At 35.3% G+C, this 24,304-nt stretch overlaps 1 protein-coding gene across 4 annotated transcripts in view; it reads right to left on the bottom strand.

Moving 5' to 3' along the window:
* Positions 1 to 24,304, bottom strand: part of LOC145668454 (BTB/POZ domain-containing protein 6-like) — a 75,615-nt gene that overhangs the window by 27,115 nt on the left and 24,196 nt on the right. For 2 of the 4 annotated variants that reach the window (XM_081736334.1, XM_081736335.1), the window contains exon 3: positions 13,703 to 13,836. In XM_081736334.1, coding sequence (XP_081592460.1) covers positions 13,703 to 13,836 — 134 coding nt within the window. Of the gene's footprint in view, positions 1 to 5,573; positions 5,603 to 13,691; positions 13,837 to 24,304 lie in introns of all 4 variants that reach the window. The other 2 variants (XM_081736336.1, XM_081736337.1) reach the window with 2 other exon arrangements.

Raw genomic sequence — 24,304 nt, 5'->3', positions numbered from 1 at the left:
TAACTGAACTACCATCTATATTTTACGTTCCCGCAATTCTTCTTTAAGTTTTCGCAGGAACTTAACATTAACATTTGGTGCATCCATGGAGACGTGGAAAAGACGTTCTAAGTCAAAAGACTGAAGCTTTTCTTTGAACACTACTAATAAATCTGTTACTGTAGAATGACCTAAGAACAATGATCCAAAATACTTACTAACAACCTGCTCTTCCTTGTTGCTCAAAACTTAACTATGAAGTTCATTTGTTCTGTTTGGCTTATTTTATTTAATCTTTCGTCAAACGAAATACTAAAGCAATCACTATTAGTTGCATCTCTTATTATTTGTTTTAAGAAGCTATACCATAAACGATAAAATATGCAATTTTCGCCCTTTTAATCGCGATCTCCTCGGCTATGTAACTGTCAGGAAACATAATGGGGAAAATGTTCGATACTTGGCCAGCTATAGAAAGTGACGAAAAAACATAAACTGACTGCACGCACCATAATATTTCTGCCTTCGTTGTTTTCTCTCCTTTGAAAGATATTTTTGCTTTCCAAGACTTGTAGTCTCTGTAGTCGGTCCAGAAACTGAACCTTTACACGTTGATTCCCGGGAATTGTCATTACACACTGAAGCAAGCGTCACTTCATTTTCTTGACACACTGGTTTCTTTTTTTTTTTTTTTTTTTTTCTGAACCATGAACACCTACATATCGTATGATTTAGCAGAACCCACAGCAACCATATGCTTTCTGCTTTTCATATGGCTAATTAGAGCTTGAATCTCCATGTTGTTGAGAGAACCATTTTGTTTTATTTATTTATTTTTAAATACATACTTTGCAGTAAAATGAAAATTTGTCAGACTTGCAAGGCAGAAACTAGGAAGAGAACTCACTGTTTTCAAGCCACTGAGAATTGAACGAAGATAACTTACACTTGGAGGATGCCATAGTGTGAGGTATGAAAACACGATGCACCGTCATATAAAAAAACTGAAAAATAGACAATATGTATCGAATATTGTCGAAGTCTTTTTTCGTATCTTAATATATCACGGCCCAGCCCCGAAATTGGGATCCTAGCAATCCCGATTGGAGCCGATAGGACTGTCAATAGAAACAAAGCGCAACGGAAGAAAAAAAAAATTAGAACAAAGATCCTGTTTCGGAAGATGCAGCACAGAAAGAAAAAGAAAGAACACAATTTTAATTTCAAAGAAGACGACAAATTTATTAATGAAAATAATGGAAATTTCAATAAAGTGCTTCTTTATATTCAGCTTCACACTTTGTTAAAAGTTGATATTCAGACGTTTAGATAGATAAATAACCATAGAAAGGTACTCTTTGAAACGTAGATTTATTATAGTATGCATTTATCACAGAACCCAGTTATCACAACAGATACAGATGATATACAAAAATATAGATACACTGGTATAAAACAGGTAGCTATTTCAAACACGATCTGCGTCTGAATGGTAGGTGTCGGTGTGGTCAGCGGCACATCCTGTGAGGTATACAATCTGGCCAATCGAACAGATGGGCCAGTTACAGCTCTGCGATCGGTCCGTGCAGATTACCGTGAATCATGTGAGCTGACAGTTTCAACGAGTACAAATTGTGAGTGTGCATATGGTAGGAGCTTCCGTGACGAAAGTAGCGGAAACGTTTGGCACAGAGGCACAAGTGTCGAAGATCATGACTGCCTACGATTGTTCCGGAAAAACCGCATCAGTGAAGCACAAGCGTGGACGCAAGTGTGTGTTGCATGACAAAGACAGACGCACATTGGGTAGTTCGGTGTGTGAAGTGGTTACAATAATACAATAATGTATTCAATATGTAGAAGAGAGATTTGTACATAAAATAAATTTACAAGCAAACGAACAAACAAACAAAAACAAAAAAAAAAAAAAAAATTAGGTGGCACACACCAAGGTGCTATATGAACATACTTCTGAAAGTGTAAAAGATCCATGGACTGAAATGTTTATGTTATTTCGACATTATGTCATCAAAAATATAGAGTTTTACATCACACAAGAAAATATTCCTTATATTCGCGTCTATGATTGGCATAAACCACGCGTGGGCAATATGCTTTGGTTTCGCAATTTACGATTGGCTTGCATTCTTGCGCATCGTGCAAAACGTGGGCTCATTTCAGGTCTTTGATTGGAACACTCTGAGCTGGAGCGAGCGGAGGCTCTTTACAGTTGATTCCAATGTCAATTCTGTGGACACATCACAAAAAACAAGACACTGAATTGATCAACACCGTTTTTAATGGTGCTACCTTATGGTCCGTAGATTGTTTAGCAAACATTGGCGTTTTAAAATGTCGCTATCATTAATCAAATATGGCTAACTAGAGTTTAGTTCTGTTGGTGAATACCAGAGAAGTTGGGAAGAAGATGGGGCGAAACCCCAGAATTGACTTATATTCAACTGTCAGTGCGTGCACGAGGATCACACGCCTAATAACGTAACACTTGCTCTCACATTTATCCCAGCTCAATTCAAAAGCAGCATTACATCCACAATGCGTTTTTCCTAAAACATTTTCATGCGCTATATTTCCCAAAAGTGCAAATACGTGCAAGTTTTCTCTTTGCACACAGTAAGAACAATGTTTCCGCTACGACATATTAAAAAATCACAGACATATTGTACCATATTTTCTACTAAAATATCATTCTATCGTTTGGCCATAGTTTATACGCTTAAGTAGTACTACTACACATCACATCAACATTCTAAATATATAAAACGATACATACATGTGGGTCGTGTCACCATGCTTACCAGCCACTAAATATCTATACGCAATGTACGGGTAGTCGCATTCAAAGTCAATTTCCTATCTTCTGTCACTAAGCAGCGCCTCTCCGGCTTCGGCGGACAACCACGTTTACACTGTCTCGCCAATTAAGCATTTTTAATCTATGGTGGGTCACCAGTTGGCTCAACACAGGTTTCCTCCACCTAATGTTGAAAAGTTTTGGCATCGAGTGGAAGCCGCTTAGGACGCCATACCTCAAATAGACATCGATGGGCTCATTCTCTCCATGCCTCGTCCGTGGAGGCTCTACATGCTACTAGCTCCTGGAGGTTCCGCTACCTTGCTACTCATATCACATGTCACATCTTCAACCTGTAAGTGTGATAGTTTTCTTCCTTTATTATTACCTCTGTTTACCAAGTTTCGCATTTCTACCTCATATCCTTCTAGGTGTTACAAGTTTAATGACGAACAGTTTAATCGACGCCCAGACCAAACCGCTTAAGCTATTTAAAAAAAGCGCTTAGGATTTGTAAACTAGGGTTCCACTAAGGAAGGATTTTTGGAAATTCGACGGGGATGAAAGGAAACTTGGTATTTGAATTAAAATTCAGTATGTGTGCGAGCTCTAGGCCAGTTGGGTGGGGATCCTGGATACTAATCATTATAACAACATGTTCATATCTTGGGATCCCGGAAGGTAAGAGACATGAAACTTGGTATTCGAAATGAAATTCAGTATGGTTGCAAATTTTTGAGATGCGAAGCCTAGGTCGAGCATAAATGGGGTCTGGGGGGCGAACTCCCAGCTAGCCGAATGATAATACAATATGAAAAGCAAATGTATGTAATAATTTTCCAGAAAATTTTAAGAATTCCCTGAATTTTCCAGGAGATTTAAAATTCCCTGACTTTTTCCGCTTTTCCAGGTGCGCAACAACTCTGCTTTTGGTGCGAGCGGTCCTGGGTTCGATTTCCAGTGGGGACACTTGGTCAAAAGAGAGTGCAAGTTTTTTCAGGCCAGTCATCCTAAGAGGTTTTCGTCATTCACACTACGCAAATGCCGGGACGGTAACTAACATAATGATCCCAGACTGCTTCCTTCCTTCTCCATTCCTTTGTTCCTCTCCAATTCCCCGGAGAGTGTGATCCGAACGTCATGCCTCATGTGTGACGGGCTAACATCGCCATGGATGTCGAAACCCCAGAAATCTAATTTTTAATCCTAATATCTTTAACTGATACTTAAGAGAATGGTTAATGTGCTGATATTAATTTATTTTCTTCCTCTTTATTTTATTTCAATAAACAATTAACTATTCGTCAAAACAGTGATTTATGGTCTTTCATATCAAGCATTTTCTTCTGTTTTATGAACCACTTTAAACTTGCTGACAAACTTCTATCTGGAAATTCATTCAAAGGTCATTCCCAATCACAGTCTAAAAATTTTATTACTGCTCTCTTTATTTTGTCCTTTTGCTTTCGTACAGATGAATTTTTTCATCTTTTCAAACAGCTTTTATCGTACCACAATGCCACTCTTTTTTCTGTTGATTTTCCCGAGCACTGTTAACAGGCATTTCGCTGTCTGTTTTCTGATTGGATGGATTAACTTTTTTTCCCTTCTCTTCATTTATCCTCTTCTGTTTGCGTTAAACTAATCAAGATTTATTATCTGATTAAACTCATAAGGCATGAATTCCTACATTTCTTGGAAATGGGCACCTTATGAGAATTCAGGTGGTTGGAAAATCTCAAAATTAACTCATTTTTAGTCATTCCAGCTTCCATAACTCTCATCTTCATTATTTCAGAAAGAACTTCTTCCATATTCGTCATTATTTTGGATTTTCATGTATCTGGTAATATATTTTATAACTTTCCATTATACTATCTATCTGCCTTGGGTTACCAAAGTTCCAAAAATCCGCCTGGTACGAAGTATTCGTTGTTCTTACACTTTTAGGTACCCCGATATGCAATTTTTGCAATTGTCAAAATTAGAAATATATAAGATTTGTTAATATACACAGTTCTCACTCAAAATATCAAAAACTTGCAAGATAATTCAGCCGAGATACAGAACATCTGATTTTCCTTACTGCTATAGTTAAAAATCTGTAAAATCATTTATAAGAAAAAAAAGCTACATTAATCCAGAGTGCTGATGAAGTTTGCAGTGGCCACTAAATAAATAAACAATACATTTGATATATTTTTAAGATTACATTCTCACACGACGAAGTAAATCATAATTCTTTTATTTAATAACCTGCCAATTTAATAGTATTCCCATTAAAATCACATACGTTTTCATTATTACGAGGAAATAAGCTACTTATTCTCGTTGCTTGAATAAACACACTTGCACTAATAAAACTATTATAGGTCACGTTCTTTGCAAAGTAAATAGTTTATAGTTAATCAGAAATTGTGGTAACTCTTTTACACTAAAGAAATGTTCTGTTATTATGAACTTAATCAGGAAAACAAAAGTACTAAATAAGAAAGAATTGCAATTAGAATACCGTAACAAGTGACCGTCTACCTTTATCTCCCTGTCATTTCAGATAATCTGAGATGCGAAATTTGATTTAAAGCATAACGATATAATGCATTTTCCTTTAAAATACATTGTTTCATCTTTTTCTTGTAGGTTACATGGGTGAGTAAAAACAGATTTCGGCGTACAATTCAATATTAGAATTCAGTTACAGTACACTATTACAAATTGTACATAATAACTTTAATATGCAATACTTCCGCATTTTTAATATGCAATACTTTTAGATTACCTTTTAAATGAAGAGTTTACAATGTTCAGCTGAAACGAGAAGGCAACGAGAGAAATTTTAGAGACACAATAACAGAAATAGGTAAATTTGGCTCGTAAGATTATTTGAACGCCTCATCGATTACGAACAGTCTATTCGCAACCAGGGTGGATTGATTTAAATCAGTCTGATTTAAATCATGATATAAATCAAGATTTAAATCACTTAATTTTTTAAAATAAAAATCGTTGATTTAAATCGAATTCCGAAATAAATTAATTTAAAGTGAAAATAAGTAAAATCCGGTTTCTGTTCTGTTATTTCGATTATGGAAGTTAATAATCATAATACAATGAGACTCAAATGTAGAGTATAGTATGAAAACAAGTGTCATGCAGAGCATGATTAGGGAAATTCCGTTTTGAACAGGTCACGGAGCATTCCTACTTTCTTCTTTTCGTAACACTGGGTTTAGGTTATAAAATCGTTAACTATTCCAACGGGGAAATCACCATCGACATTTAAGACGAAAATTCTTTTTTGTGCGTGTCTCTTTGTTTGTTCCTTTTTTTTTTTTTTGTTAATTTTATAACTTTAGGCGAAATTTATGTATTTCATGCCGCAAGCTAGTTCTGAGTTTTTAAAAATAGGCCCCTGCCAAATATCAGTAACTCTTGTGATAAAAAGTGTCATTTTGATAAACGTTGATGTACTTTTTCCTTAATGCTTAACCTTTTAAATTATATCACCTATTTTTAGGTGATATGGTAGAGTCTTCATTATTCGATTAAAAAAGTATCAATAAGGCTTTTTACTTCGTTTTCTTCAAGACTGGAGGCATTTTAGAACATGTTACATGCTTTCACGCCTTTCTGCGTTGAGGTATAGTGTGTGATGTCATAAATTTAAAAAGATATTTTTTGTTATGCGTATTATTATTTTTTGGCGGGTTACATTTTGCATTTAGAAGATTGAAATTTTGCACACTCGTTCAGTGCACCCCTTAATAATTTTCAGATGTTTTCAGATCTCTGCGTGGAAACAGCGGGGTCCTGAGGGGCAAAAATGTTTTAAAAAAGGATAGTTTTAACAAAAATAGCTTTTTTGTGATTTTTCCCGTCTCAGATGGAGACATATGAATGGTACCGTTTGAAAGGCTGTTCTATTCTGAAGAAAATGATGCACGTACTATGCTCCTAAGATAAATAGGGATGTCTCAGGAAACTGCTATCTGAGATCCTGTTTTATACGGGAATCTGGGGTACTTGGGGAATATTATTTTTCGCGGGCTTACTTTTGCAGCTACAAGATTGAAATTTTGCACATTTACTCAGTGCACCCCTCAGTATTTTTCAGACTTGTTTCAGATCTCTACCTTAAAACAGGGGGAGGGATCCACAGAGGTAAAAATTAAAAAAAAAAAAAAAAAAATTAACAGAAAATTTATTTTTTCGTGATTTACCCGCCCCAGATACATGATGGAAACATTTGAAGAGTACCGTTTGAAAATTTGTTTTATTCTGAAGAGAATAATGTACAAATCATGATCCTAGGATAAATAGGGATGTCTGAGGAAATTTTTATATTACATCCGGGTCTCTGGGGCATTGTGGGGATGTTCTTAGCTCATTGTTAAATAGTTTCCTCACCCTTACTACTCAAGATAAAAGCTTGAAATTTTGTACACACATTTAGTACACCCTTAGTATTTCCCAGTTGATTTTGAAATCTGTGCGTTAAAACAGGGGAATCCAGAGGGGATCAATTAAAAAAAAAAAAAAGTTAAAAAAAAAATGCCGATTACTCTCAAACTTTCCCGCTTCAGGGACATGATAGGGAAATGTGAATGTTACCGTTTCAAAAGCTGTTCTATTCTAAAGAGAGTGATGTATGTATCATGATTCTAGGCTAAATAGGGATAATGCTGTAGCTGCTTGACTGAAAGTCTATAATTTACCTTTAAAAATAGTCATAATTTAAAAGGGTTAAGAAACATTGTTTGGGATTGATATAGGTTAACGATTGGGGATAATTCAAAATTCAACCCCAATACTTTCACTTAAATGGCAAAATTAGCATTTAATACTAATTCCTAATGCTTTTTCTTCAGTTTGCGACTTGTATTATACGAGGAGAAAGATTTGATTTAAATAAAAAAAATTCGATTTATATCAAAAAAATCAACAAAAATGATTTTTTTTAAAAAAAAACTTCATGATTTTTTTCCCACCCTGTTCGCAACTGACAAGAAATTTTACAAAAATACTTACAATATTACTTCTAATGGAATTAGTTCTTTTTTTGAAAGATTACAAATATAAACAATATATAAAGATTACAAATATATACAGAAGGCTGAGAAGGAAAAGAATTGAAATCTATCTTTACTATAGGAAAACATGAATTCAGATATAGCCATTGAACACTTTAATATTAAGGATGACACACATTATTACTACTATACGCTGCTCTGTCGTTCTCTTTCCAGGTGGATATAACTTATAGTTTTTAAATAATATATTCTTAAATTCGAATTACTATTATTTGGGATTGAGTACGTGATTGTAAAAGTTAATTTGAAAAATAAATAAATAAATAAAAGAAAAGAAAAGAAATCTGATAACGAACTAAAACCTTCAAATTTCTAAACAGATGCAGTGTGCCGTTTAAGCTGTGTAGATTTATTATTTTGAAAATTTCTTCACCGGTCATCTGTAACTTTCTTGTGTTTTCTGTGAGAACACACTGAGAAGAACTTGGTATTCGACTCAGATACACTTTGCTGGATCCTCATTAATTCTGGAAGCTTTGCTTACAAGATATTACAATGCATTTACATTTTTACTGATTGTTTGGGTACTGTAACCTACCCAAGTTTTGTAATAAAAATGAGAGAGAAAGAAAATGTAAATTGAAAATTGTAATATGAAACTTCAGTACACCGTTAATCTAGAGTTGCAGGCACTGCTGCAGCTAGCTTTGAACAGCTTATCTTTCGCATGTTCGGTGGCGTTCGGTATGACGTCACGTGATAGCTACCAGGCTGCCTCGAGCTGGTCGCTCTGGGCAGCTCTACCGGATCAGGTACGTGAGTATGACAGTTTAACTATGTAGTAAAAACTGAGAGAAATTACGTTTTGATACAAAATTTCTTGAATCCTTTGCATTGGTTTTAGCCTTCTAAATTGTAGTTTCGTTATTAGAAATTTGGGGATATGAGACTTTGTTTAACGTGAGTTTACGTATTTATTGGCTAGAAGACAAAAATTTAATACAGAAAAAAAAAAATACTTAACTTGATTAGAATTCATGTTAAGAAAGTCAAGCTTTCGAATGTTAATGGCATGTTGAAACTAGTTATAGTAAGTAAATGGTTTGTTGTAATATTGATAAGCGTAGAGTAATTTTGCGTTCAGTTTTGTTACGTTGTATTTTCAAGGAGTTGAACTTATTTTAAAATGAATGAGACCTAAATTTTTTCGTAAGTTACTAAGAAAAGAAGCAATTAATCCTATTTTGAATATTGAAGTACTCAATTACCATTTTAATGACTAATGTCCTCCCTCATTTTCATGCCACTGACTTAGCTTAACAGAGGCAAAGTTTCATAAATATTTAAGTATTTGTTAAAGAATATTGAACAAAAGACTTTTTGTATTTAAGAAGGCTATCTCAAAAATACGCCAATCAAAATTTAAAATTTGTTTCCCCAACCTGTGGAACTAATTAAAGTGAGGACTCAATTTACATAGTTCTTGAAGCCTCTAAAATATTGTTACATTTTGGAGAAAAGTTACTTTATAAATCTTCACTATTTTCCATTGTTGGTTTACTGTTTTCTTACGCTGTTGTTTTTCTTATATATTTAAAATTTATTACAATAAATGTCATGCATGGTATATATTTCTTTTTTCTTCACAAGTAGCTTTTTGAAACATTACCTAGTAAGATTACTAGAGGTATATTTTGGAAGAATGTCTTAAAATTAAAGCCTATTCCAGATTCCAAAAACTCATCTCACGGCGTCGTCCGTATGCTTAGCCGTGGGGGAACGGAATTTTCTCCTTTCCTCTCCTTTTATAATTTTCTGATTCTAAAAGGGGAAGAAAGTGAGGTCTTCCCCCGCAGGGCTTTGTATAGTGAGGGCAATTTTATATATGTTTCGTCTACACGTAACAGTACATAGCTATTAAGGAATTTAACAACTATGGTATTCTCAGTAACAATCAAAGTAGACGAATGAAGGGACAAAACACCAACATAAGTAATCCTGTATTTTCAGTTATTAATTTCTATAACTTCTTTTTATGTCTTCTTAACAGACCTGAACTTACGAAAATCTCAAGATCTATTCATTTACGATGATGGAGTCTTGGTAACAGTGACAATGTTTAATTAAGGGAAATTGATAGTATTGTTTAAATATATTATTCTATTCGTTCGAGAATGGAAGAAAGTAGGAACGCGGCATTGAACCTTCGGGTTTCATAGGCCATAGAGTTAGTTAGTTAATTCTACTCGTTAGAGGATCATTACATCAGTTTAATGCACTATATTGCCCTGCTTTTATTCGTGTGAAGATTATCATTAGTATTGTTAAATATTTATTTTTCGTAATAATAACATGTTTAGCTCTTAAAGGTTTAGAAGAAGTTTCAACATTCACATCCTCTTTTGACTTGAAAATGATTACACACATAGTAGAAGTACAGGGTGGCGCAGTTAAAAGTAGCCCGCATCCCTTTGAATGCGAATGCAATATTTCGACTTCTGAAATTATGTATAAAGCTAAAACAATGGACATATAAGAATTATCGCTTGTTAGCATTCTTCGGTGGGCATTTCAATTTATTTTATGAGTGAAGTCAGACGTTTCTCTTTGCGGTCTGCAAAATGACTCGATAGAAGAAAGAATTGAAATTGTCGATAGAAGCATATGAGAAAACAGGTTCGATTAAGAAAACTCGCGAAATTTTCGGGGCCAAGTATCCGGATAGTGGACTACCAGCTAAGAGAGCAATACAGAGGCTGTATAAAAATTAGCGCACCCACGGATCTGTGCAAAATGTAAAACGACAAAGAATTCCTTAAGTTCGCACATACCACAAGTTATTGCAGATACTCGCCGAAGAATTATTCAGAGCCCAAAGAAGTCTACACGTAAATTGCCCCAACAGGTGCATGTAAGTAGGAGGAGTTGCCAGCGGATATTGGAAAGTCTTAATTTGAAACCATATCGTGTGACGGTTGTGCAGCAATTACGGGAGGATGACAGTCAGAAATGTGTATATTACTGTACATGGGCTTCTGAATAACATCAAGGTGATTTGTTATACCCTTTCCATCATGAGTGATGATATAGAGACACGCGAAATATCAGTTTTGTATGAAAATGTTGTGTACCTAAAATTTATATTTTTTCACTATTTGTTAGGCCATAAAACGCTCACGATTAAACGCGAAATTCTGTCGAATTAGCGAAATTTGCAACAAGTACCGATACTCCACGAAATTTACGCGAAAGTGACAATTTTTCGACGCTTTTACGATTTATTGCCCCTTCTGTATACTTGACCTGAGTAAACGCTACTAGTTCGTCATTTGTCTACCACAATGAAATATGGACTGCCGGACGTCTGGCGCCGGCCCTCCCTCAGTTTGTCTGTTTTCTTGGCTGCAACGAGTGTACTTCTGAACTACAAAGCAACCGGTATAATGCCGAAAATCACAACATGTTTCGATAGAGCACAAGAATTTAAAGATCATGGTTACTACGTTTTTGATGCACGTCAAAAAATAGTTGTGTAAATTTTGTAATATTAGACTAGCCTGGACGCGACGCAATTTGTATGTGAAGCAGAATGAAAGCGAAAATCAAAAAAAGAAGTGATTTTGTATTACAGAGAAAAGAAACACTGCTTGGTGGACAACAAATTTAACATCAGAAAACATCGAAACAATGCTCACGTGTTATTTGCATAAGTAAGCTGGACATTGAAGTTACTTTTTTCTATCAATGTTCTCTGTGTGCGTGTTTTTTCTTTAAATGATATTTTTATTCAATGAGGATACTTAGTGTTAGACTATTTTTTAAAATCTATATATTAATAGCGGTATCTGTGAGCAAAAAACTTCAGATCCAAATTGGAAATGACTATGTTTGTGACTCTTAATCTCTTGAGCCACCCGACCGATCTCGATCAAGTTTTTTACGTAGATGCAGTTCTAGCCTCGGAGTGTTTTCAGCTGTTCACTTTGACGGTAGAATTTAGGGGAAGAGGAGGAGGGGGAATTATAAAAAAATAAATAAAACTTAATAACTCTTGAACGAAACGACCAATCTCGATCAAACTTTCAACATAGATGACGTTCGTGCCTGGGATGGATTTTACAATTTCACTTTGACGTAATAACATAGGGGATGGGGAAGAGGGGGAGATATATATATATAAAAATCGAACACACATAAAAATAAAAGTAACCATGTTCATGAGTTAATAACTCTTGAATTCGAACTTGGGAAGTTTTTTTATTATTTCATTTTTATGGTAGAACTTAGGGAAGGGGACGGGAGGAGGGCAAATATATAAAAATGAATAAAACTCTTGAACCACCCAACCGATCTTGATCAAACTTTCAACATATATAAGGTTCGGACCTGGGAAGTTTGATCATTTTACTTTGACGGCACAACGCACGGGAGGGGAAGGGGGGACATATTTAAAAAAAAAAAAAAATAAATAAAAATAAAAGTGACTGACTGTGATTTCATTACGCTTAAACTACCGAACCGATCTTAATCAAATTATCAACATAGATGAGGTTCGGACCTGGGGTGGATTTAATTATATCCCTTTGACGGTAAAACTTAAGGTAGGAGGAGGGGAAGAGAGATATATATAAAACTATGGTAGGAGGAGGGGAAGAGAGAGATATATAAAACTAAGGTAGGAGGAGGGGAAAAGATATATATATATATATAAAACTAAATAAACTTAACTCTTGAACCACCTGACCGATCTCGATCATAGATGACGTTCGAGCCTGGATTTTTTTTTTTAATATTTTCACTTTGACGGTAGAACCTATGGGTATGGTAGGGGAGATTAATATATAAAAATAAACAGAACTTACCTCTTGAACCACCCAACCCATCTCGATCAAATTTTCAACATACATGACATTCGGGCCTGGTATAATTTTTATCATGCAGTGCCCCGCAACATGGGGAGGGGAGAGGGATATATAAAAATCACCGAAAATGACCAATATCAAAGAGCGCTTTAGTAATAGTAAAAATGGAACATTACTATTTTTCCTTAATTTAACCCAGCGAAATCAGGGTGCGTCTTAGATCGAGGAGTCTTGAATTCGAGTAATTATCGAGAATCATTCAGACAACAATAGTGTCTTGCGCTTGCGCAAGACGTGCGGGTTTGATAGTATTGTTTAAGGTAGCCATGCGTGAGCTCATGTCATGATGATTGATGAGTGGAAATTTAAGGTGAAATAAAAGGTAACTAATTGTAATTGCCAAGAAAAATAGTGTTCTTACATTGAATTTTTTATTCACCGATTTTATCCCGCTTTACGCGTATTTTTCTAATGAAATTACGAATTCTTACTTACCAGAAAATCGTGTCTCTAGTGATGAAACATGGTTTTATCTTTCTGGTCATGTGAATTTAAAGAACACGAGTACTGGGCAACGGAGACCCCTAACATTGTTTGTCAGCAACCACTCGATATGAAAATATCGGTGTTTGGAGCGGTGTAACAAGAATGCGTATCATTGGACCGATATTCTTTGAAACTACCCTCAACCCGGTTGCATATATGGATATTTATGCATTTTGTGCTAAACTCACTGAATATGAAAGACAATACTCTATTTTTCACTGTAAACAAATGGTAAGTCTGTTTCAGCTCTTTGTTTCTGTAATTTTACTGCATTTCCTTTATTCTTACACGGGCTACTTTCATATGCGCCATCTTGTAGAATTCCACATATTCGTTAAACGTACAAAAACGTGTAACTAACATATCAAAATGGACACTTGGCAAGAGTTTGTGTACGTTTGACGATAAGTGTTCATTGCTTACTGTTAAAATAACAAAGAATATTATATATAAAATTACAATGAACATACTCCAACATCTTCTTGAAGGTACATGGATCAATATCCGTCACTCTGACTTCTTTTGTTTCAGCCATGGAACCGTAAAACATAATCTCGAATACTAGACTTGCCATTGATAATACAAGTTTGTGAGCTGAAATTACCTGAAAATTAAAGGTTAAAAATGATAAGCGAAAGAAATTGAACTGTTGTACCTACAATTTAATAGTACAATTATATTGTAAGGCTCCACGTGTTCTCACACCATGTGTTTTACACCACGTGCTTCAAATAAACCTCTTCAGACTTAAGCCACGAAGAGGTCATCGTCCACCATCGCCAAAATTCAGCAAGTGACGCAAAGGCAAGTTGTCAGCAACATTTCAGAATAAAAGAGACTGGACATCACAAAAAACATCAATCTCGCCCATTTGATCAAACTACCAACTCTCTAAGACGCCTGGTCATTGAGAGCTAACCTTCCTATACGCTCTAAGACATCTGGTCATTGAGAGCTAACCTTCCTATATGCTCTAACACATCTGGTCATTGAGCTCCTTTCTACCCCCTCTAAGACGCTCGGTCACTGAGAGACACCTAATCACCAAATACTCTAAGACGCACGGTCATTGAAAATTCTAACTCTCCTCTCTAAGAAGCCCAGTCATTGAGAGGCACCAACCCAATACGCCCTAAGACGCATGGTCATTATATAATGATGAGGATCTTGTGGCGAAGACCACCAAATTATATAACCGCATAACTTGTTATATACAGGTCCTGAGTCATATTTTTCTCTATTTTATATCACTAAATTCACTCAAAACAAGTTTACATTGTGTTTAGACTTCCTAGCTTCTATAGTGGCAAGCAATTATTGAAATAAAAATACACCTTTTACTTAAGCATACATACTTTACATAATGGTTCGTGAACTATTATATCGTTTATTTATATAACGTTGCTATGACAACTTACAGACAAAACTCATCAAATTAACATATTAGAATTATTTTGATTCTGTTTCTTTTTTCGTATTTTCTTCTTCTTCTAACTAGTTAGTGCATATTTTAAAATTACATATTGTCCAGAAGTATAATAAAAGATATTTAGAATTTTGCTGAAAATACAAAGATATCGTTACAATTAGGTTCCTTTAAGCCTTACAACAAACCTCCAAAATATTAGAAAAACTTGTACTTATTTGTAATATTTTGTATTCAAGAAGAAAACTTTTATTATAAAAGATGATGGGAAAGTCCAAACTCCTGTGTACCATCTTTTAGCTCCTAAAAAGACAAAAACTTTATAATATATTTGATCGTACTTGATCGTACTCTATAGAAAAATAAAAAAAAGTATGTTAACTATCAAAAGACAAATACATTGTTGGCCATTAAAATTGGAAAATTACGATGTAAAAAAGCCATTTAAAGTTATAATTATCGCTGATGGAACAAGGGTGAGATGATTATACTTCCAGATCGGTTCAATGTGTGGAACATACGAAACAAGCACTTCGTGGAGCCACCATCGGTAATAATAATTGCTACTAGACAGTGCCGCATGGAAGGGAAAAGACATTGGATATGTCAGTTGATGCTATTCCGAAACACTGCCGAAGTTCATCTGCTGAGCACACGGGTGCTCTGTAATGTGTCAGTCGTTATGAGTTTATGGATTATGCGTGTTCAATAAACAGTAAATCTAGTGAACATAAAGCCCTAAAACGATGTACATGATAAATTGGTGACCAACTAGCAATTGGCGAACATTATATGCCATATGCAATCCCACATTGTTCTATTTGCAGATAGTTTCGAAACTCCGAAAGACAGAATAACAACAGGGTACTGCCTCTCAGCAATGCAAAGGTGGATGGCTAACACTAGGAACGCGTACTAGGCGCAAACTGAATTGGAACCGAATGGGAGACCGATGGATATTAAATGGCTCACATAATCTATCACAGCGGTACAACCAGACACGAGATATAACCATCGTGATGCTACTACAGACACAAGGCATAAATGTAGAAAAATACAATATCACATCATTTGTAATACCATGTACGACATTTTAGTCACAAAATAAATATGAATTGACAAAATAAGTTATATATATACGTAAAGCTACGAATTACAATTTATTTATATATTATGCAGTTAATTTATGAACATACGTATAACAACACATTTTGTTTATTCTTTTTTGAATTATGTGATTAATGTAAATAAGATATTGTTTCATTTATCTGTATAGTTTTCCTTTTCGGTTTACTTGCTTATCTCTTGCTTTTTTCTTTCTTTTTTTCTTTTTTTTAAATATTTTTAATGCGTTATAAACACAGAACAATGTTAAATACGACGGTAATTCGGAAAATAACCTCTGGATGCAAATAAAACTAGCATAGATATTTTTTATAAATTTAAGAGTACGGCTGCCCTCTACTTTTTAACATATTAGTCGCAGTATAAATTCTCGCATTTATCACGATGCTTTACCGACTTACAAATTCATTCTGCACATAACTCGGCCGCCTGGGAATTCAACCAACCTGCCAGAGCATTTTGAAGATTGTCGTCAGCGAATTGCTGTGCCCCAAGTCATTTCTTTATGTGAGTGAAGAGATAAAACTCAGAAGAAGCCAAACCGGGTTGTACGGCTGATGACCCAAGACGTCTCAACTGAACTGGCGCAAAAGCTCTTATATTCGCCGAGCACTGTGAGAGCGAGCGTTATGTTAAAAGAATACAACCCGAGATGTCAGAATACCATAACGTTTGTTCTGGGAGTCTGTACAGCGAACTTCAGAACTGATTGCTACACGTGTTTCTATGAATTTGATAAGCAAGATTTCCTTAAGATTCAAACGCATGGTAGCCATAACCTTTCTCGCTGACAAAATTTGACGGGATTCCCTTGGCTTGTTTACGAGAAGTGGTATGATTTCAAGCCACTGACTATTGCTGTTTCTTAGCGTTCACATCCACCCCAAAGTCTCAACGCCAGTCGCTATTCTGTTCGAAAACTCCTCCCTTCCAGTTGTACTGGCAAAGAAGGTTAATGACAGAGACCATTCAATTGGTTTTGTGAATCTCTCTTAGAATTCTCGGTACCCACTGAGCACAAAACTTCTGGTAACCTAATTTTCGCGTGACTATCTCGTACGAAACAGTCCGAAAAAAAAAAATATTCGGATATTATTCAGACAGTTCCCAAATTGTGAATTGACAGTTCTCACGAATTTCGTGAATTTACTTCATGGGATCATCACTAACTACAGAAGGTCTACCACTCTTCAATTCATTATGAATGTTTTTTCTTCCTTTTTCAAAAATCTCATTCACTGCCGCCGAACACTTTCTCCCACAATGTCTGGGCCATATACAGCACACAATTCACGATGAATGTCCGCAGCTGACAGATTTTTTTGCCCAAAGAAATCTTATCACTCCGCGTACCTACATTTGGTTGGATATTCTATGGCAGCTCACATTTTGTGACGTTATAACCAGCATACGCGCGGCATCATGATGCTTTCATTAGCACAGCTGAAAGCTCACAGATTGCATGATGTAACAATGGTGGCACTCTGCCACTACTAGTAACGCCACGCTACAATGGCGGTTACTTTACGAATTATCCTAGTATAACTGTAACAGGGTGTCTACGAAAATAGCAAAACCAAAAATCTCTACTTTTTTCTTGGCCTTTATTTTTAGTTCCAGCAACAGTAAGCAAATATTACACTTTATATTAAGTTTCTCATACGGTACAAAAATAATTCCTGATAGTCTCTTAATAACATCTGATTTTCTGTTTTTCTTTTTTAAACCTATACTTATGCATTAGGGAAGGGAAAAATATACTTATGCATTACACTACATCCCCCCTCTCTCTTTCTCTCACGACATATATATATATAAAACGCGATTGTTCATATGGGGTTCGTTCCTTCCCCTGATCCGCCAATTCCATATTTGCATTAATGTTGCAGCATAAGAAAATACCAATATTTCGGGAAGTATGATTCGTAATTCTTCCGCTATAGGAATTTTGGGTAGCTGCTGATTCGACTGTTTTATTCGTCAAACATTCATTCTGAACTCTTATCAAATTCACTTCCACTACATTAACAGAGGCTCTCTGTTCCCCCTTTTTACGCTATTCTAGGCAACATAATTGGCACAAATGGCGGAAGTACTGGGCCACTAATCATGTTCTTCCGTTATTAGTCTTCTCCCAGGACGCACCAGAACACCTCGGGTCCATCTGATGCCTCGTTGCAATTTAAGTGGTCACAAGTTTAGCTGTAAATCAAACTACACCAACACTTAATGTTCCAATTAACAATGCACGTGCGTTCAAATTTTCTAAATAAAACAGCAGACAAAAAGAATGTTTTGTTGATGCAACCAGTTATAACTCAAAAACATAAAAGTTGCAGAATATTTACTGTAATCTGTTACCTTGGCCACTTGTATAGTGCAAGTCACATTCTACACTTTTCTGTAATTTGACCATCTATCTATCTTGGAACTCGGCTTCATTGAAGCTTTATTATTCTTATGGTGTTAATACTAAATTTACTTCTCTGTGTTGGATACCTACGCGAACTTCATTTCTCCTTCCAGAAGATGTTTTACTGTTATGATTTAGAAGTCAATGAAAACTTATCCATTGAAAGCAACTTCTCCAAAAATTCAGGAGATAATATACTGTTTATCGCTTCTGTGTCTATTATCGGCAAATAAATGTTTGAACAAATTGGTATCATTAAGGCTTCTCATTAATACTTTGTATTGCAAGATGCTTGGTAGTTCCGGTAGGTACGTCGGTCCAGGATTTATTGAACTATGGATGTTCTTCGTAATTGTCATTCGTTGGGATCTCCTCTTTTTGGAAATTCTCCAGCGAATTTGTGAATTTACAAAAATTGCCATCGGATTCAAGTTGCAAAATGTTAATAATAATAATAATAATAATAACAGCAGAACAGAACTTTTCCTCCTATTCGCTGCTTGCTAATTAACAACAATTGGCAAATGAGTACAGTAGCGGTTTTTAAATGTACAACAGCATGTTGCTGATTTGCTGCTTAGATGGGAGGGAGGGGGGAGTCAAAATAGTTGTTTCGTTTGAGTATTTTCTGAAACTGTCGATTTTATCAGCATCAATTGTCATAGTTGGGAGGAAGAAAATATTAAAGAATGTAGTGGCATATCATAGCTAAGTAGCACGTTGAAATTACAACATTTAAATCGTATAAAATATTTTAATACTGCAGAAATGTTTACAATAAATTACATACAAAATACATACTATATAATCGCCTGGTATCGGGTCGCTGTTCGGGTACCATTTATTTATATAACTGTTTTCCAGGGTCTGTCCTCCGTGGTCCTGCCAATGAGTATGTTCCGGCTATCTGGACTTACCTGGATAAGGCGCTGAAGAACATCTCCTAAAAGGGGTTACAAAATTATCTCTAAATTGCCTGCCGGTCTCAATAATGAGATGGGTATTAGGCACCGAGAGGTTCGGATGTCTCGTCATGAAAACCTCACGGATTATCAGACAGTCACTCAGACCACAACGCACACAAACATTACTCATACACACAACAAAAACACATTGGATTAAACGACACTATGCTTATTTATTAAAATACTATTTAAAGAAAAAAAATCACGGATTAGGAAAATAATCACAACGCTCAACACTGCATATGTATAATTATTTCCTTTAATAAAATCACACTTTACTTTCTCACTATACTTTAGCCCTAAGATAATGATTCCATTTGATATACTTATCTCACACCATTAATGCACTTGGGGGATTAGCACTGGGGAAAAGTCGCCGGGATAATCCCACGAAGTAATATAGTTGCTGCTCCTAACAATCCTCAAATGTCTACGTTTATCCTCAGTAAAAATAGGTAGTCTCCAAAGTGGAATGATAATATTGGAGGGCGCGTTTATAACTAGTACGCACAAGGTATGTGAACCTGGGATTTCACTGATTGGGGCTAGCCACAATTAAATCATTGACTGGTGGCTAATAACTTATATCCTTTAGTACAACATTATACTTGATGCTCGACGCGACGTGCGTGGTTGCTGCCTCGAAACGTGGAGAACACTCTTCGAACTCAGAGGTTCGAGATACGAGCTGCACTGATCGCCTGATCAATGTTGGCAGTTCATTCTCAAAAGCATTCAGGTTAAATCACCTGTATGTGTACATGTAAATAGAACATAAAAAAAGAGTTGACGTTAATTTTAGTCTACTGGCCACGACGCACAAGACATTGCGATAACTTGACTGTGGGAACATTCAGATAACGATCTGCTAAAGCGATGTGACTGGCGTCGTCCTGGTGCTCAAGACACCTGGTGTGTGCTCTGGGTCGCAGTATTTCCATAAATGATTGGAAAATACACTTAATTCAGTTCCAAATAACCATAGAACATAGTTTTTGCATATTACTAAGTTAGGGAAAAACACTGAGAAGCTTCGTTGCTCACTGAAATGTTCTCACCACAAAGCAACGTTTTAAATATATATATGAATAGACGATAAAGACTTCTTTGTTCAATTGCGTGGGAAAGAAGCAATTTCCACCGAAGAAAGAACTTATTTGCGTCGCAAAATAAAGTATAAATCGAAAAAATAATTACTGTCTTTCCAAAATATACAGAGCATCCACAAAAATACTTCTATAACCTGGTGACGGTTATAACTAATTCGCAGATAATAATTAGTTATTACATTATAAGTACTTACATTAAAACTTATAATAGATTATATTTTAGAATATATTTATTTTCTGTAAGGTGGCCACTTTGCAATGTAAATGATGATGATAACCAACGTAAACACTTTGTACTGATTTCTACTTTACGTGTTTAGATCCTACTCAGGTTTACTGTTGTAGGTTTCTTCGGGGAAACGAAATTCCAAAAATCAAATCCTGAACTTTCATCTCTTCTACATATTTGTTTTAATCTTCTATTTATAAGTTAGCACCTTTTATAAGTTAGTTAGTCTGTTTATAAGTTAGTTAATACTGCCCACCTTTTTTTTTTTTTTTTTTCTGAGATTGTAAAAGGTAAGATTTTGTTGATATAACTACTGTAAACAAACAACACATAGACTTGAATGAATGGCCATGGGAAATGTGTACCTAGACTGATGTCTTTAATTTCAATGTTGCCAACTACCAAAAGCTGTTGATGGGTAACGCCTGTTAGACACGAACGTAATTTTGAATACTACGAGGCATTGTTTTATTATTTACAAATTTATCAGAGATTTATGATATAATCCCATTGGTTTTAGGACTACCTTTATCTATTGGGTCGATGCATAAGTTCGTGCAGTTTTTATATTTTATATTATTTTTATTCTGCTATTCTGTTCAAATTCAAATACAAATACAACATAGACATAACATTAACATATTGTACGAGTGTAACAATACATTGCATACATCACATTCAAAAGCTTGCGCCATTTCCCACGTTGTTTGACGAGGATTCTCATGAAGCAACTCATGCAAACGATTTTCGTCAAAATTTGAAGGTTTTCCAGAACGTGAATCATCAGAGAAGTCAAACCGTCCTGTTCGAAAGCGGGAAAACAATTTCTGTGCTGTTCTTTCGGAAATTGCTTCATTCCGTACACTGTACAAATTGTTCTCGCAGCTTCTGCTGCACTGGATCCTCGGTCAAACTCAAAGAGTAAAATGTGACGGAAATGATCACTTTTCTAAACTTGACATTCAATATTAGTTTGTCTGAAATATATACAATAATACGTTCACAATCAAGAAAACCTGTGTTTCACAACACACAAACTCCAAACTACGGTAAAACAACGGAATAACAATAAACAATCGCTTCACGCCGCATCAACCCAAAAGAAATCCGCACAAACTTATGCATCGACCCAATAGGTTTAATTTTGGTTCGTTTGGTTCTGATGAAATCATATTCACAGACAAGTCTTACTACTAGCGACGAGATTTTAAGTAGAATGTTAACTTTATTAATGGAGTATTCTGATTCACTTAAATATTTGGCAATTGCTGGTTTCTCATTATTGTAGTTTCTCTCACATCTTCTTTTATCCTGGGTCTTATTTTCCTTTTTGTCATATCCACGTAAATCGCAAATCACTTCCTAAATACCTGAATACAAATATGCAAAACAAGTTAAGGAAGATCAATCACACAATAAAGGTAGGAAAATTTTAAAAATTGTGCGTTTCTCCTAGTCTATGTCCTAGACTTTTTTCATAAATTATAAAAAAAAAGCACAAAAAATGAGTTTTGAACCGCTCTTAAACCTCAAAAACCCTAGGAAGTTATTTAATTTGATTTTAAAAAAGTTATTTTGTGGATGCAAAAGTAGTCTTATTCAAAACATCTTGGCAACCCATCTTGTTTTAGAAAGTTATATTGTGGCAATTGTACTTAGAGAATGTGATACTTTAATTCAAAATACATTCATAATTGCCAAAGAGAATCCACATTTAAAATTATGTAGGCGCATGAGAGAATGATTCAAATTAACAAAAAAATGTTTACTTATTAATATATCCTCCCGTGGGAAAACTAAATACCGGTATTCTCCAACCGTATCAGAACAATAAACTAGTTCTTTCTTCAGTGGTAAAAATGGATGAGAAAAATATGGTATGGAAAAAGGGTTGAATGTGACTCTTCATATAATATATAGGTCATATGACATATATAGGTCAAACCAAACGCAATATTAATACCCAAATCAAAGAACACATTATACAATCAAAAAAATCGAACAAGAGAGTATATCACTTCACCTACAATAAAACAACGCACAATATAAAAAAGATTAATGTGATAGGTCCAGAAAAAAAAAAAAAAAAAAAAGATTAAAGAATTATTCTTTATTCACAAACTAGCAGCGTTCACCCCGCTTCGCTGCGGTCACCCCGGAACGCAATAAACCTTGTTAATTAGATAATTTTTACTTTTTCGCTTTCAAGTGATATGATAAAAACCATAGTAGATTCCAGTAAATGTTAACATTATATCGCCTGTCATTTATGTTAACCCGCCGAGTCACATGGTCATGCGGGTTGCATATAAATACGTTTATTTTTATACCTATGATGAACTAATAACAAAGGATTTGTACGTATGGACACTTGAATGGTCAATTATCTCAAGACACTGGTAATTAAAAATTAAAGTGATATGATAAAAACCATCTAGGGTCCAAATCCTAATAACCCCCCAAAAATGAAAGAAATTGGTTCAGCCGTATTACCGTGATGAGTTCACAAAGGATTTGTGCGTTCTCTTTTATATATATAGATATAAACCGACTTTTAATCTGGATTTTGGCAACATTGATAAAATCTGTCTATCTACTTTTGATGTATATTTTGGATCTGACAACAGCGACGTAGACACCGCGCTTCTCTCAACTCAACTCTTTCTTTCGCTCACCGTGGTTTACTCGTGGTTTTAGTACCCATTCCTCACGTTATATTTATTTGGTGGTATGTACTCCTTTTTCAATACCATATTTCTCTCATCCATTTTTATCCTTGTTACCTTACCACTGAAGAGGGAACTAGCTTCTTGTTCTGTTACATTTGGAGAATATTTAGTTTTCTCACGGGTGGATATATTGGTGAGTAACCCATATTTTGACAATTTAAGCTAAAATGTTCATTTGTTTGATCTGATTTAAAGTGTGACGTACAGGAGTTTTCCAAGAGGAGTGGCCATGTCTTTTGAAAAATGAAATCTTTGAGTTTTACGTCCCACGGTTATGCCGGTTAGGCTAAAGGAGACGGTGATGATGAGGGATGAGTGAAATGGTGGAATGAAGAAAGTGGGAGGAAACGGGAGAACCCCGAGAAAACCCACGAGCACGGTGTTTGTCCACCACAAAGTTCACTTGGCGGGGGTTGGGATCGAACCCGGGACCCCAAGCACCAGAGGTGAACGCTCTACCACTGAGCCACCGCGCCCCCGCCATGTCTTTTGAATAAGACTACATTTGTATATTTACAAGTGATTTTACTGTCATTATCATACATAGGCATGACAAAAGGGAATACAGACAGCAGGATAAATAACATTAAAAATACCAAATGATGAGGAATTAGCAGCTTCCCGATTATCGACGAATTTACATGAACCCAAACACTCCATCAAAGAAGAAAACACTCTACACAAAACCACGTTGCTACTAGAAAGACTTGTCTATGAATCTGTTTTTATCAGAACCAACCACCCAAAATTAAACCTAGATATTTGGTCTTGAGAAACAATAGGATTATATCGTTTAAGTTCCTGTACAGCACACTTTACTCATCAAGAAATTTTGGTAGCTGCCAACGTTTTGAAATAAAAGACACCAAACTAGGGCTCATTTTCAAAGGCTGTTCGTACCGGTGTACGAGTGTTAATTTTTTACAGTTGTTATATCACTAAAATCTTATTTTTTACAAATTCAGGTAAAAAAATAAATAAAAAGGGAGAGTGATACATTCGTACTAACCTGTAAATAGAAGATGAAAACAAAGTTGCAGAGAAGGAGGAAGTTCAAGATTTGACTACGAAATTAT

The sequence above is a fragment of the Thermobia domestica genome, chromosome 13 (genome assembly GCF_964235325.1).
Source record: "Thermobia domestica chromosome 13, izTheDome1.hap1.1, whole genome shotgun sequence".
In the NCBI taxonomy this organism is placed as follows: domain Eukaryota; kingdom Metazoa; phylum Arthropoda; class Insecta; order Zygentoma; family Lepismatidae; genus Thermobia; species Thermobia domestica.
The sequence above is the reverse complement of the archived record's forward strand: the minus strand, read 5'-3'. Positions and strand labels throughout refer to the sequence as shown.